This window comes from Ranitomeya imitator, chromosome 2 (genome assembly GCF_032444005.1).
Source record: "Ranitomeya imitator isolate aRanImi1 chromosome 2, aRanImi1.pri, whole genome shotgun sequence".
In the NCBI taxonomy this organism is placed as follows: domain Eukaryota; kingdom Metazoa; phylum Chordata; class Amphibia; order Anura; family Dendrobatidae; genus Ranitomeya; species Ranitomeya imitator.
The window spans coordinates 20,277,704-20,291,419 of NC_091283.1; the positions used below are offsets into that span (position 1 = coordinate 20,277,704).

The window sequence follows — 13,716 nt, forward strand, 5'->3', positions numbered from 1 at the left end:
CAACATATTCCGCAGCACTTTACAATTAAGCGGGGACATGTACAGACAATAAATTCAGTATAAGTTAAAACAATTTAAACAGTGACATTAGGGGTGAGGGCCCTGCTCGCAAGCTTACAATCTACAAGAGCTTACAATCTACAAGACAATGGCAGGGATAGATTGCAAACTCCTGAGGACAGGGATGATGGCAGCGCTAATTGTCAGCTTCTGGGTACACGGATGATGGGAGTGATTGTGAGCTCCTGTGGATAGGGTCAATGGCAGCTGTTGATTGTCAGCTGTTGGGGACTAGAATGACAGCAGTGGTTGATCATCTGCTGTGGACAGTGATGATGGTAATAATAGTGAGCTCCTATGGCTGGGATGATGGGAGTGGTGCTACTATACACATAGATAATGATGCGCAGATCGTTCTCTTCTCTCCAGACAGATTTCCCGAGCGATCCTGATCACCGACCGATCCGTCTTGATCTCGGATACAGACCAGGAGGTAGGTGGCGTCCGTGCGCTGTATGAGGGGAGGGTTATTGGCCGGTGCCCCCTCACCCCTCCGTGTATAATTATCAGTGATACATAGATGTGTCGCGGCTCCTGAATTCCTTCTGTGTTTCCGGCGGAGACACCAGATGGTCCGTGCTCTCGTCTTCAGCATTGACGACGTCTGAGACTTAATTGGCTCCAGATTTGCTGTAAATATTAGTAAATATTGGAGAATAATTTAGTGAAGCTGTTGGTGCTCACAGAAAATAAACCGCCGCCGTCTACCACAAATTATAAAGCCGGTTATAAAAGGATTGTTTTTTCTCATCATATCGGTGTCTGGAAAATGAGATCCAAAATGTTCTGAACCCGAGAAATCTGCTCTGCTGGCACCGAACCAGACAATCCGCAGAAACGTCTCACTGCGAAAAAGTGCAGAGGGGCAAAGTCATCAGTCTTATCTTCGCCAGTGGTGTATCGTGGGGGCGGCACAAGGGGCGGTGGTCCTGGCCTTAAAATTCTTAGGGGGGGGCAACATTTAAAATGAAAAGAAAAAGGCATCGAAGATCTGGCAGAGTGTACCTGCCCCAAACTTAAGGCCGAGTCCACGGACTTATCAATTTGTCAAGTTCGGCTCTTATTGTTGCACGGGTGTAAACATGAGGCCGATACAGGTGGGTCCTGTGGTAGAGCCACGGCCCCAACGCTCTCCGTCCTGTGGGTCACAGGCTGCTGCGATCCGGCATGCTAAAGACGTCCAAGACAAATGGCGCCCTCCCTGCGACACAATGTATTGGTCATGTCTATTGTCTCATATCTCTGTCTGTCCACTATTATCTGTGTTGTATCTATCGCTCGCCTCTCTGTAGCCTTTGCTCGTGTCTCCGTATCCATCGCTCGTGTCTCTGTACCCATCACTCTTGTCTCTGTACCCATCGCTCTTGTCTCTGTACCCATCGCTCTTGTCTCTGTACCCATCGCTCTTGTCTCTGTACCCGTCGCTCGTCTCTCTGTACCCTACGCTCGTCTCTCTGTTCCCATCGCTCGTGTCTCTGTACCCGTCGATTGTCTCTGTACCCGTCGCTCGTCTCTCTGTACACGTCACTCGTGGCTGTGTACCCTTCACTCGTCTCTCTGTACCCTTCGCTTGTCTCTCTGTACCCTTCGCTTGTCTCTGTGCATCCGTCGCTCATTTCTCTCTCGTCGCCTGTGTCTCTGTACCCTTCGCTTGTCTCTGTACCCTTTGCTTGTCTCTCTGTACCCTTCGCTTGTGTCTCTGTGCATCTGTTGCTCGTGTCTCTCTGTAACCATCGCTCATTTCTCTGTACCCGTCGCTGGTCTCTCTCTGTACCCATCGCTCGTTTCTCTGTACCCGTCGCTCGTTTCTCTACCCGTCGCTCGTGTCTGTGTACCCATCGCTCGTCTCTCTGTACGAGTTGCTCGTCTCTGTACCCGTCGCTCGTCTCTGTACCCGTCGCTCGTCTCTCTGTACCCGTCGCCCGTGACTGTGTTCCCGTGGCTCGTGACTGTGTTCCCGTCGCTCGTGTCTGTGTACCAGTCGCTCGTGTCTCTGTACCCGTCGCTTGTCTTGTGTACCTGTCGCTCCTCTCTGTACCCCTCACTCGTGTCTGTGTACCCATCGCTCGTCTCTGTACCCGTCGCTCGTCTCTGTACCCGTCGCTCATCTCTCTGTACTCGTCGCTCGCCTCTGTACCCATCGCTCGCCTCTGTACCCGTCGCTCGTCTCTCTGTACCCATCGCTTGTGTCTGTGTACCCGTCGCTCGTCTCTCTGTACCCGTCGCTCGTGTCTGTGTACCCATCGCTCGTCTCTCTGTATCCTTCGCTCGTCTCTCTGTACCCGTCGCTCGTCTCTCTGTACCCTTCGCTCGTCTCTCTGTACCCTTCGCTCGTCTCTCTGTACCCGTCGCTCGTGTCTCTGTACCCATCGCTCGTCTCTGTACCCGTCGCTATTCTCTGTACCCGTCACTTGTGTCTGTGTACCGATCGCTCGTCTCTCTGTACTCTTCGCTCGCCTCTCTGTACCCATCGCTCGTCTCTCTGTACCCTTCACTTGTCTCTCTGTGCATCCGTCGCTCGTGTCTCTCTCTGTACCCTTCGCTCGTGTCTCTGTACCCTTTGCTTGTTTTTGTACCCTTCGCTGGTCTCACTGTGCATCCGTCGCTCGTTTCTCTCTCTGCACCCGTCTCTCTGCACCCGTCGTTCGTCTATCTGTATCCTCCGCTCGTCTCTCTGTAGCCGTCGCTGGTCTCTCTGTAGCCGTCGCTGGTCTCTCTGTAGCCGTCGCTGGTCTCTCTGTAGCCGTCGCTGGTCTCTCTGTAGCCGTCGCTGGTCTCTCTGTGGCCGTCGCTGGTCTCTCTGTGGCCGTCGCTGGTCTCTCTGTAGCCGTCGCTGGTCTCTCTGTAGCCGTCGCTGGTCTCTCTGTAGCCGTCGCTGGTCTCTCTGTAGCCGTCGCTGGTCTCTCTGTAGCCGTCGCTGGTCTCTCTGTAGCCGTCGCTGGTCTCTCTGTAGCCGTCGCTGGTCTCTCTGTAGCCGTCGCTGGTCTCTCTGTAGCCGTCGCTGGTCTCTCTGTAGCCGTCGCTGGTCTCTCTGTAGCCGTCGCTGGTCTCTCTGTAGCCGTCGCTGGTCTCTCTCTGTACCAGTCGCTCGTCTCTCTCTGTACCAGTCGCTCGTCTCTCTCTGTACCAGTCGCTCGTCTCTCTCTGTACCAGTCGCTCGTCTCTCTCTGTACCAGTCGCTCGTCTCTCTCTGTACCAGTAGCTCGTCTCTCTCTGTACCAGTCGCTCGTCTCTCTCTGTACCAGTCGCTCGTCTCTCTCTGTACCAGTCGCTCGTCTCTCTCTGTACCAGTCGCTCGTCTCTCTCTGTACCAGTCGCTCGTCTCTCTCTGTACCAGTCGCTCGTCTCTCTGTACCCGTCGCTCGTCTCTCTGTACCCGTCGCTCGTCTCTCTCTGTACCCATCGCTTGTCTCTCTCTGTACCCATCGCTTGTCTCTCTCTGTACCCGTCGCTTGTCTCTCTCTGTACCCGTCGATCTCGTCTCTCTCTGTACCTGTCGATCTCGTCTCTTTACCCTTCACTTGTCTCTCTGTATCAGTCATGATGCACCATCTGCTTTTCTCTTTGTAGATTTCTGTACTAACGGTTCCCCCGGATGATGAGCAGCGGACCGCCGTGCACATGACCGAGCTCTGCGCCTCCACTAACACCTGCATGAAAAACACTTGTAAGTAGCAATGTCGACCTCAGGACATGACCGTCCCAGCCCCGCTCTCTCCTGAAGTACTCTGTGCTGCTGTGGATCCTGCAGGATTTCATTTTCTGCCTCTCCCCTCATATACGGAGGCGTCTGTATATTTGTGACTTCTCGGCTCGGCAGCGCCTCTGGTCACACGTGGGTTTTACCTCAGGGCATTTCCTCCGCCCTCAGACCCGCCGTCACCTCGTAGAAGGAGCAGTGATTCAGGGATTACCATCATCATTCTCTTCCCCGTTCCCATCTTGGTGGGAGCGTAATTTCACGGTTTGTGGCAGCATTCATGTAGGGGCGGGGTTTGTGGCAGAATTCATGTAGGGGCGGGGATTTGTGGCGGCGTTCATGTAGGAGCAGGGTTTGTGGCGGCGTTCCCATAGGAGCAGGGTTTGTGGCAGCATTCATGTAGGGGCAGCGTTTGTGGCGGCGTTCATGTAGGGGTGGGGATTTGTGGTGGTGTTCATGTAGGGGCGGTGTTTGTGGCGGCGTTCCCATAGGAGCAGGGTTTGTGGCAGAATTCATGTAGGAGCAGGGTTTGTGGCGGCGTTCCCATAGGAGCAGGGTTTGTGGCAGCATTCATGTAGGGGCAGCGTTTGTGGCGGCGTTCATGTAGGGGTGGGGATTTGTGGTGGTGTTCATGTAGGGGTGGGGATTTGTGGTGGTGTTCATGTAGGGGCGGTGTTTGTGGCGGCGTTCATGTAGGGGTGGGGATTTGTGGTGGTGTTCATGTAGGGGTGGGGATTTGTGGTGGTGTTCATGTAGGGGCGGTGTTTGTGGCGGCATTCCTGTAGGAGAGGTGTTTGAGGCAGTATTCCATTAGGAGTAGGGTTTGTAGCGGCGTTACCGTAGGAGCAGGGTTTGTGGCGGCGTTCCTGTTGGAGCTGGGTTTGTGGTGGCGTTCCTGTAGGACCTGGGTTTGTGGCGGCGTTCCCTTTGGGGCGGGGTTTGTGGTGGGGTTCCCATAGGAGTGGTGTTTGAAGCAGTGTTCCATTAGGAGCAGGGTTTGTGGCGGCGTTCCCGTAGGAGCGGGGTTTGTGGCGGCGTTCCCTTAGGGGCGGGGTTTGTGTCAGCGTTCCCTTAGGGGCGGGGTTTTTGGTGGCATTCTCATAGGAGCTGGTTTGAGGCAGTGTTCCATTAGGAGCAGGGTTTGTGGCGGCATTCTCATAGGAGCGGGGTTTGTGGCGGCGTTCCTGTAGGAGTGGAGTTTGTGGCGGCGTTCCTGTAGGAGTGGAGTTTGTGGCGGCGTTCCCTTAAGGGCGGGATTTGTGGCAGCGTTCCCATAGGAGCGGGGTTTGTGATGTCGTTCCCGTAGGAGCGGGGTTTGAGGCAGTGTTCCATTAGGAGCAGGATTTGTTGCAGGGTTTGTGGCTGTGTTCCCTTAGGAGCAGGGTTTGTGGCAGCGTTCCCATAGGAGCAGGATTTGTTGCAGGGTTTGTGGCTGTGTTCCCTTAGGAGCGGGGTTTGAGGCAGTGTTCCATTATGCCTCTTTCACACTTCAGTCTTTTGGCGTCAGTCACTACCGACATAGTGACGGATTGACGGATCCGTCACAATTGTTGCGAAAACGGTTCTAACGGATCCGTTTTTTTGACGGATCCGTTACTTGGGGGTTGTCTGGGAGAAGTATCTACTTTTTGGAGCATGCGCAATTGAAAAAACGGATTGGGGCGACGGATCCGCCGAAAAAACGGTTGCGGCGGATCCGTCGCCCATGGGCGCCCATTCTATGGAATGGCGGACGCGACGGATCCGTCGCGATCCGCCATTTCGGCGTTGACAAAAAACGTTCCAATGTCCGTCTATTTTCAGAAAACGTCCGCCAAATTTCGACGGATCCGTCGCATGGCGGATGGAACGGACGACCATCCGTCACAATCCGTCACTAATGCAAGTCTATGGGAAAATAACGGATCCGTCAAAAAAAATGACGGATCCGTTATTTGAGGAAAATGGCGGTTTTAGACTGACGCCAAATAACTGAAGTGTGAAAGAGGCCTAAGGAGCAGGATTTGTTGCAGGGTTTGTGGCTGTGTTCCCATAGGAGCAGGGTTTGTTGCAGCGTTCTGGTAGGAGCAGGGTTTGTTGCAGCGTTCCGGTGGGAGCAGGGTTTGTGGCAGCATTCATGTAGGGGCAGCGTTTGTGGCAGCATTCCTGTAGGAGCAGGGTTTGTGGCGGGGTTCATGTAGGGGCGGTGTTTGTGGCGGCATTCCTGTAGGAGAGGTGTTTGAGGCAGTATTCCATTAGGAGTAGGGTTTGTAGCGGCGTTACCGTAGGAGCAGGGTTTGTGGCGGCATTCATGTAGGGGCAGCGTTTGTGGCAGCATTCCTGTAGGAGCAGGGTTTGTGGCGGGGTTCATGTAGGGGCGGTGTTTGTGGCGGCATTCCTGTAGGAGAGGTGTTTGAGGCAGTATTCCATTAGGAGCAGGGTTTGTAGCGGCGTTACCGTAGGAGCAGGGTTTGTGGCGGCGTTCCCTTTGGGGCGGGGTTTGTGGTGGCGTTCCCATAGGAGTGGTGTTTGAAGCAGTGTTCCATTAGGAGCAGGGTTTGTGGCGGCGTTCCCGTAGGAGCGGGGTTTGTGTCGGCGTTCCGGTAGGAGCAGGGTTTGTGGCGGCGTTCCCGTAGGAGCAGGGTTTGTGGCGGCGTTCCGGTAGGAGCAGGGTTTGTGGCGGCGTTCCCATAGGAGCAGGGTTTGTGGTGGCGTTCCTGTAGGAGCAGGGTTTGTGGCGGTGTTCCTGTAGGAGCAGGGTTTGTGGCGGCGTTCCCGTAGGACCTGGGTTTGTGGTGGCGTTCCCGTAGAAGCAGGGTTTGTGGCGGCATTCCCGTAGGACCTAGGTTTGTGGTGGCGTTCCCGTAGGAGCTGGATTTGTTGCTGCGTTCCCGTAGGACCTGGGTTTGTGGTGGCGTTCCCGTAGGAGCTGGGTTTGTTGCTGCATTCCCATAGGAGCAGGGTTTGTGGCGGCGTTCCCGTAGGAGCTGGGTTTGTTGCTGCATTCCCATAGGAGCAGGGTTTGTGGCGGCGTTCCCGTAGGAGCAGGGTTTGTGGTGGCGTTCCCGTAGAAGCAGGGTTTTGTGGCGGCGTTCCCGTAGGAGCAGGGTTTGTGGTGGCGTTCCCGTAGGAGCAGGGTTTGTGGTGGCGTTCCCGTAGGAGCAGGGTTTGTGGTGGCGTTTTCGTAGGAGCAGGGTTTGTGGTGGCGTTCCCGTAGGAGCAGGGTTTGTGGTGGCGTTCCCGTAGGAGCAGGGTTTGTTGCTGCATTCCCATAGGAGCAGGGTTTGTGGCGGCATTCCCGTAGGAGCAGGGTTTGTGGTGGCGTTCCCGTAGAAGCAGGGTTTTGTGGCGGCGTTCCCGTAGGAGCAGGGTTTGTGGCGGCGTTCCCGTAGGAGCTGGGTTTGTTGCTGCATTCCCATAGGAGCGGGGTTTGTGTCGGCGTTCCGGTAGGAGCAGGGTTTGTGGTGGCGTTCCCGTAGGAGCAGGGTTTGTGGTGGCGTTCCCGTAGGAGCAGGGTTTGTGGTGGCGTTCCCGTAGGAGCAGGGTTTGTGGTGGCGTTCCCGTAGGAGCAGGGTTTGTGGTGGCGTTCCCGTAGGAGCTGGGTTTGTTGCTGCATTCCCGTAGGACCTGGGTTTGTGGCGGCGTTCCCTTAAGGGTGGAGTTTGTGGCGCCATTCTTTTAGGGGCAGAGTTTGTGAACATTTTTGTCGCAATCATTTTTTTCTTGCCACTTTTCAAAATAAATTATGCAAAAGGGGTGGGGTTTCACATGAGGGGCGGGACCTCATACAAACTAATAGGTTTTCAATACAAATAGCCTGAAATTGGTGTAAATTTTAGCACAAGCCAATTTTCGTGGCTTAGATTTCAGAACAATAAGACGCCCTAAGTTTAGGGTTCGGATTAAACGTGGCGTGGTATCTCTGCGGTATTTAACTTCAGAACGGTGTATATATATAAAAAAAAAATTCCTGCTTTCTCCACCATTTATATGGTGCCAGTTAATACCGTGGTGCTGTACAGAGACCTATTGACCTAGGTGTTTTGGTTTTTTTTTCCCGGGGGTGTCGTTCATCATGAGAAGGCGCCTCCTGCCGCTCCCCCTATCCTGATGGCTGCATTAATACTAACAAATTGTCCTGGAAAATATTTACTGGTGATGAAACGCGTTTGCCATCAATCCCCGCGCGTCGTGAGCACTTCATTAAGAGTAAATGAGATCGGAGTGAGCGATCGGCGCCGTCAGACAATGGCGGAAGATAAATATACAAATCTCTCGCCTTTGATCACCCGGCAGGAATGACAGCCCCATAATCGGCATCGCCAGCTGACCGGAACCAAAGTCGTTCGCTTGGTTTCTCCCCCCCCCCCCCCCTTTCTAAAGAAAATAAAAAAAATGTTCCTGGCGCTAATGATGGCGTGGCGTAGATAAAGCTCATCGCTCTTCCTCCCCGGAGAATTACCTGCAGACAAATGCCGGCAGCGCGGTAACTGATGCCACTCCACCCGAGTAAATCAAACATAATCAGGAGCCGCGATGATGAGGTTTTATGAGTCCGTCAGACCCGAGATGACACGATAAAGGCGATATTGAAATTAAACGCCGGCGGATCTGATGATTTTATAACCGACTGGAGCAAAAATCTATAAAACCTATTTTAAATCAATTAGTCTGTGCCTTAATGTTTCCCTTCTTAACGACATGTTCCTCATCTGCTAAGTAGTGTGATTAACAGATACCCACAAATCTGCCCGGGTGGGGTGGGCAACGCCGACGGTGGGGGTGGGCAACGCCGGCGTGGGAAGCACTAAGTGTCCAACAATCCCAGACTCCTGAAGGACAAATTTACAAAAAATTTTGTGAGATTGGAAAAGCATGGGCTGTTGAGTCTGGGAAAGCTGGGTGACCACATGTACGATAACTGTTGAGGGATGGATTTTAATTGGAGGTTCTGATCCATCTTTACGGATTGTGAATGGTAAATCTGCCCAAGTCTGCAATAATATGGGTATAAATGATATATCATGGCAGATATGCTGGTCGCAAGTGAGGTACCCAGCTTTTCTAAACACCTGCATGGTACATCTGGTTAGCTGTGCGTTGGTCGGATCTGCTGTTTAGGAACACAGAAAAGGTGAGTCGGTGGTAACGAGGGGCAGAAATAACAGCATTACCCGCTGCACAATTGGGCAGGCTCCCAGAAAAGTTGGGTGATGGACATAATGGTGTTCATTCAGTTCAGTCGCCAGTGAGATTTTCTCCGGGGCTGTCACCGAGCTTTACTGATCCTAAACTGCAGATCTGCTCACATTTCAGGGTCTATTTATATGGTCACTCAGCTTTCTCAGACCCCTGAATAAATACATCTTCTAACTGATCTATTGGGATGATAGCAAGGATGAATCGCCACAGTCTGGGAAAGCTGGGTGACCACCGATCAGGGTTCTAGTAGATGAGATGTTACCAATTGCTGTGAAATCTGCATCATTTTTTGCAATTAAAAGCGCAATATTGGATTTTGCTGCTGCAGAAAGACCCCGAGGTCCAACATGAAGATCCTTAGCGTCCACATGTCGTCTCTGAAGCAGCGCGTTTCATCTGCAGTCACCCCTGTCTCAGTGATCGGAGCCTTGTACTTTTCATCTCATTGTTACATTGTTTCCTCCTTTTGCGTAAAAGGTAAAAAAAAAAAAAAAAGTTTTGTAAATAATTAGATCAGATTTCATTAAAATCTAAATGAATGTCTTCCTCCCGGTTCGGTGGCGTTCCCGTCCTCTGCGGCCCGGCTCCTTGTGTCAGTGGGCGAGATAATTGTCGGGTTGCAGACTACATAGGCCCCACTGTTTAGAGCTATGATCGGATTACGGCACCAAACCAGATGAGACTAATTATTATTAAACATGAAAAGGAGATTGTACCTCGTTAAGACTTTGATCTCCTGCGATAAAGGAAAAAAAAAATCCGGTTCATTAAAAGTTTATGGAAGTTGTATACCAAAGTCTTTGGAGACTTAAAGTGTCCTTTGATTGCCAATGGGCATCAGACAGTCGCTTTGTAGAACCAAATGATGTTTGTGTTTGTCGGCCAGCACGTCTATTAATTACGCCGCTCCTTTCAGTATTGTTACCTTACTTTACCTAATGAGAAAACACATCAAGCATTAACAGAAAAAATAACACCCAAAACTAGAACTTTTCATCAATATTCCGAGGTGTTTTGGCTTTGTTTGATATCCAGATTCCTTTTGTCGAACTAGAAGGCGCAGCATGCCTTCCCCAGGTCACTTACCTCTGGTGTAAGTCACAACAATGACTGAGGAAAGAACTGTGTTATCAGATTGGATTAAGAATCTGTAAGGCCCATTGGAATGGACCGTCCCTTTAAGAATATTGGTTGAAACATGTAACAATCGATTGATACAATCGGCGTCGGTGTAGCAGAGCCCAGATTGTGAATGCCGGTAACTGCATTTTGTCGTGGGTCTCGTTTTCAGTGTCTTAATTACATGTCTGATTGCAGATCTCGTCCATCTGACGTGTGCGTCCTCCAAGATGACGGCGCGAGAAGACCTGGAGCCGATAGTGAAGAAGCTGTTCACACTCGACTCAGAGGAAGGTGAGCGGCAAAGATATAGCTGCCTGCCAGGGCTGTGCCCTACAATACACTGATGGCCACACCCACATGTCACTGGACACACCCACTGATAGCTGGCCGTGCCCACCCATGCAGTAGTCACTAAATATTACTATATAATGGCAACACCCACCAATCCTGTGCTGTAGATATACCAATAACCACACGTGATTATCTTATATGGCTAACCACACCCACTCAGCATTGACCACACCCTCCTTCCTTATGCAGCACTCACTGATTACCTTATATGGCTAACCACACCCACTCAGCATTGACCACACCCTCCTTCCTTATGCAGCACTCACTACCTTATATGGCTAACCACACCCACTCAGCATTGACCACACCCTCCATCCTTATGCAGCACTCACTGATCTCCTTATATGGATAACCACACCCACTCAGCATTGATGACACCCTCCATCCTTATGCCGCACTCACTGATTTCCTTATATGGATAACCACACCTACTCAGTATTGACCACACCCTACAACCCTATGCTGCACTCACTGGTTACCTTATATGGCTAGCCACACCCACTCAGCATTGACCACACCCTCCATCCCTACACAGCGCTCACTGATTACCTTATATGGCTAACCACACCCACTCAGCATTGATCACACCATCTTTACGCAGCGCTCACGGATTACCTTATAGGGCTAGCCACACCCACTCAGCATTGATCACACCCTCCATCCCTACGCAGCACTCACGGATTACCTTATATGGCTAACCACACCCACTCAGCATTGACCCCACCCTCCATCCCTACACATGGCTCACGGATTACCTTATATGGCTAGCCACACCCACTCAGCATTGACCACACCCTCCATCCCTACGCAGCGCTCACAGATTAATTTATATGGCTAGTCACACCCACTCAGCATTGACCACACCCTCCATCCCTACGCAGCGCTCACGGATTACCTTATATGGCTAGCCACACCCACTCAGCATTGACCACACCCTCCATTCCTAGGCAGCGCTCACAGATTACCTTATATGGCTAGCCACACCCACTCAGCATTGACCACACCCTCCATCCCTACGCAGCGCTCACAGATTACCTTGTATGGCTAGCCACACCCACTCAGCATTGACCACACTTTCCATCCCTACACAGCGCTCACAGATTACCTTATATGGCTAGCCACACCCACTCGGCATTGACCACACCCTCCATCCCTACGCAGCGCTCACGGATTACCTTATATGGCTAGCCACACCCACTCAGCATTGACCACACCCTCCATCCCTAGGCAGCGCTCACGGATTACCTTATATGGCTAGCCACACCCTTTCCTATTCCAGTATCTTCCATGTAGCAATATTGGTTCCATTCTCCTCCACGGTGTAGCTGGGGTCAGGAGGTGCTGATAAGCCATGATGATGTATTCGCTGTGCTCCCGCTAAGCGTCCCCCAGAGACCCCCGTGTTGGACTTTGCCATTTTTTTCCATGCTGTCGACTAGACAGTGGTCGTATTTTAATTAAAATGTCAGAACAAATATTGCCGGAGTCCGGGAGAATGAATCAGCGGAAGGAGCGAGCAGCAGCCCATGGCAGGGCGGCCAGACAAAGTCACCTGCACCAAAGACCTTCATTCATTTTCTTGCTCTATGAGTCATAGGAACTTCTCAGCGTTCTAACAACTTTCTAAACCTTTTTTTTTTTCTGAGCCGCTTTTTGCATTTTATCAAGAGACCATTTGTTCACAGGCTGTTAAATTTAATTAGCATTTTAAACGATTCCCTAACTTACAAAATCCATGATAAAAAGCCTTTCTAATGACATTCCCGCTAAAGTTATTCTGACTTATTGGCCAAGCTTACTTTTTTAAAATTTCTCTCCCCTCAATAATATGTTCACTGAAATTAAACTTAAGGTACCTTCACACATAACGATATTGTTAACGATATCGTTGCTATTTGTGACGTAGCAACGATATCGTTAAGGAAATCGCTATGTGTGACAGCGACCAACGATCAGGCCCCTGCTGGGAGATCGTTGGTCGCTGAATAAAGTCCAGAACTTTATTTCGTCGCTGGACTCCTGCTGACATCGCTGGATCGGTGTGTGTGACACCGATCCAGCGATGTCTTCACTGGTAACCAGGGTAAACATCGGGTAACTAAGCGCAGGGCCGCGCTTAGTAACCCGATGTTTACCCTGGTTACCATGCTAAAAGTAAAAACAAACAAACAGTACATACTTACCTAACGCTGTCTGTCCTCCAGCGCTGTGCTCTGCACTCCTCCTGTACTGGCTGTGAGCCGGAAAGCAGAGCGGTGACGTCACCGCTCTGCTTTCCGGCTCCCAGCCAGTACAGGAGGAGAGCAGAGAAGCAGAGCGCAGCGCTGGAGGACAGACAGCGGTAGGTAAGTATCTAGTGGTTGTTTTTTTTTTACTTTTAGGATGGTAACCAGGGTAAACATCGGGTTACTAAGCGCGGCCCTGCGCTTAGTTACCCGATGTTTACCCTGGTTACCGGCATCGTTGGTCGCTGGAGAGCGGTCTGTGTGACAGCTCTCCAGCGACCAAACAGCGACGCTGCAGCGATCCGGATCGTTGTCGGTATCGCTGCAGCGTCGCTTAATGTGAAGGGGCCTTTAGATTCCCCTAAAAATATGTTCTGCACCAGTAAATCTAATGACTGGTAAATGTTATTAGTCTAGAGTTTGATGGTCCAGAAATCCTAATTAAACTAAAATCTCGCTGAAGTTCCTCGGGGGCGGGTCCACCAAAAGATCATTAGATTGGAGCATTGATCAGTGGACCTGCCTGCAAGGAGGTGTTCAGTATATGGTTACTGTATATACCATGTGTTACTTGTTTATACATTCAGTGGTCCCACATTTTCTGGAATCTTCTCCATCCACTGCCGTGTCTCCAACAAGGGTTTAAGAAGCTGAGATGTAGTCACCTATTTGGCAGTTTTTTCCTTCCCCGGAGTCGATGGTTACCAGAGTTCGATTTTTCTGCGTGAGCTCCCTGCTAAACAGATTGTAAAAATCCATCAACTTACTTTACATATGAATTTTATGAGGGCCTTGCCTTTGCCGGCGGAGCCTGGCCTTGCCTTTGCCGGCGGAGCCTTGCCTTTGCCGGCGGAGCCTGGCCTTGCCTTTGCCGGCGGAGCCGGGCCTTGCCTTTGCCGGTGGAGCCGGGCCTTGCCTTTGCCGGATGACCTTGCCTTTGCAGGCGGAGCCGGGCCTTGCCTTTGCCGGAGGAGCCTGTCCTTGCCTTTGCCGGCGGAGCCTGTCCTTGCCTTTGCCGGAGGAGCCGGGCCTTGCCTTTGCCGGAGGAGCCGGTCCTTGCCTTTGCCAGAGGAGCCG

General features: G+C 51.6%; 1 protein-coding gene across 1 annotated transcript in view; it reads left to right on the top strand.

Moving 5' to 3' along the window:
- CHM (CHM Rab escort protein) overlaps nucleotides 1–13,716 on the top strand; it is a 125,169-nt gene that overhangs the window by 94,852 nt on the left and 16,601 nt on the right. The window contains exons 11-13 of the mRNA XM_069746103.1: nucleotides 430–493; nucleotides 3,631–3,727; nucleotides 10,259–10,354. Of these exons, the coding sequence (XP_069602204.1) occupies nucleotides 430–493; nucleotides 3,631–3,727; nucleotides 10,259–10,354 (257 nt within the window). The remainder of the gene's footprint in view (nucleotides 1–429; nucleotides 494–3,630; nucleotides 3,728–10,258; nucleotides 10,355–13,716) is intronic.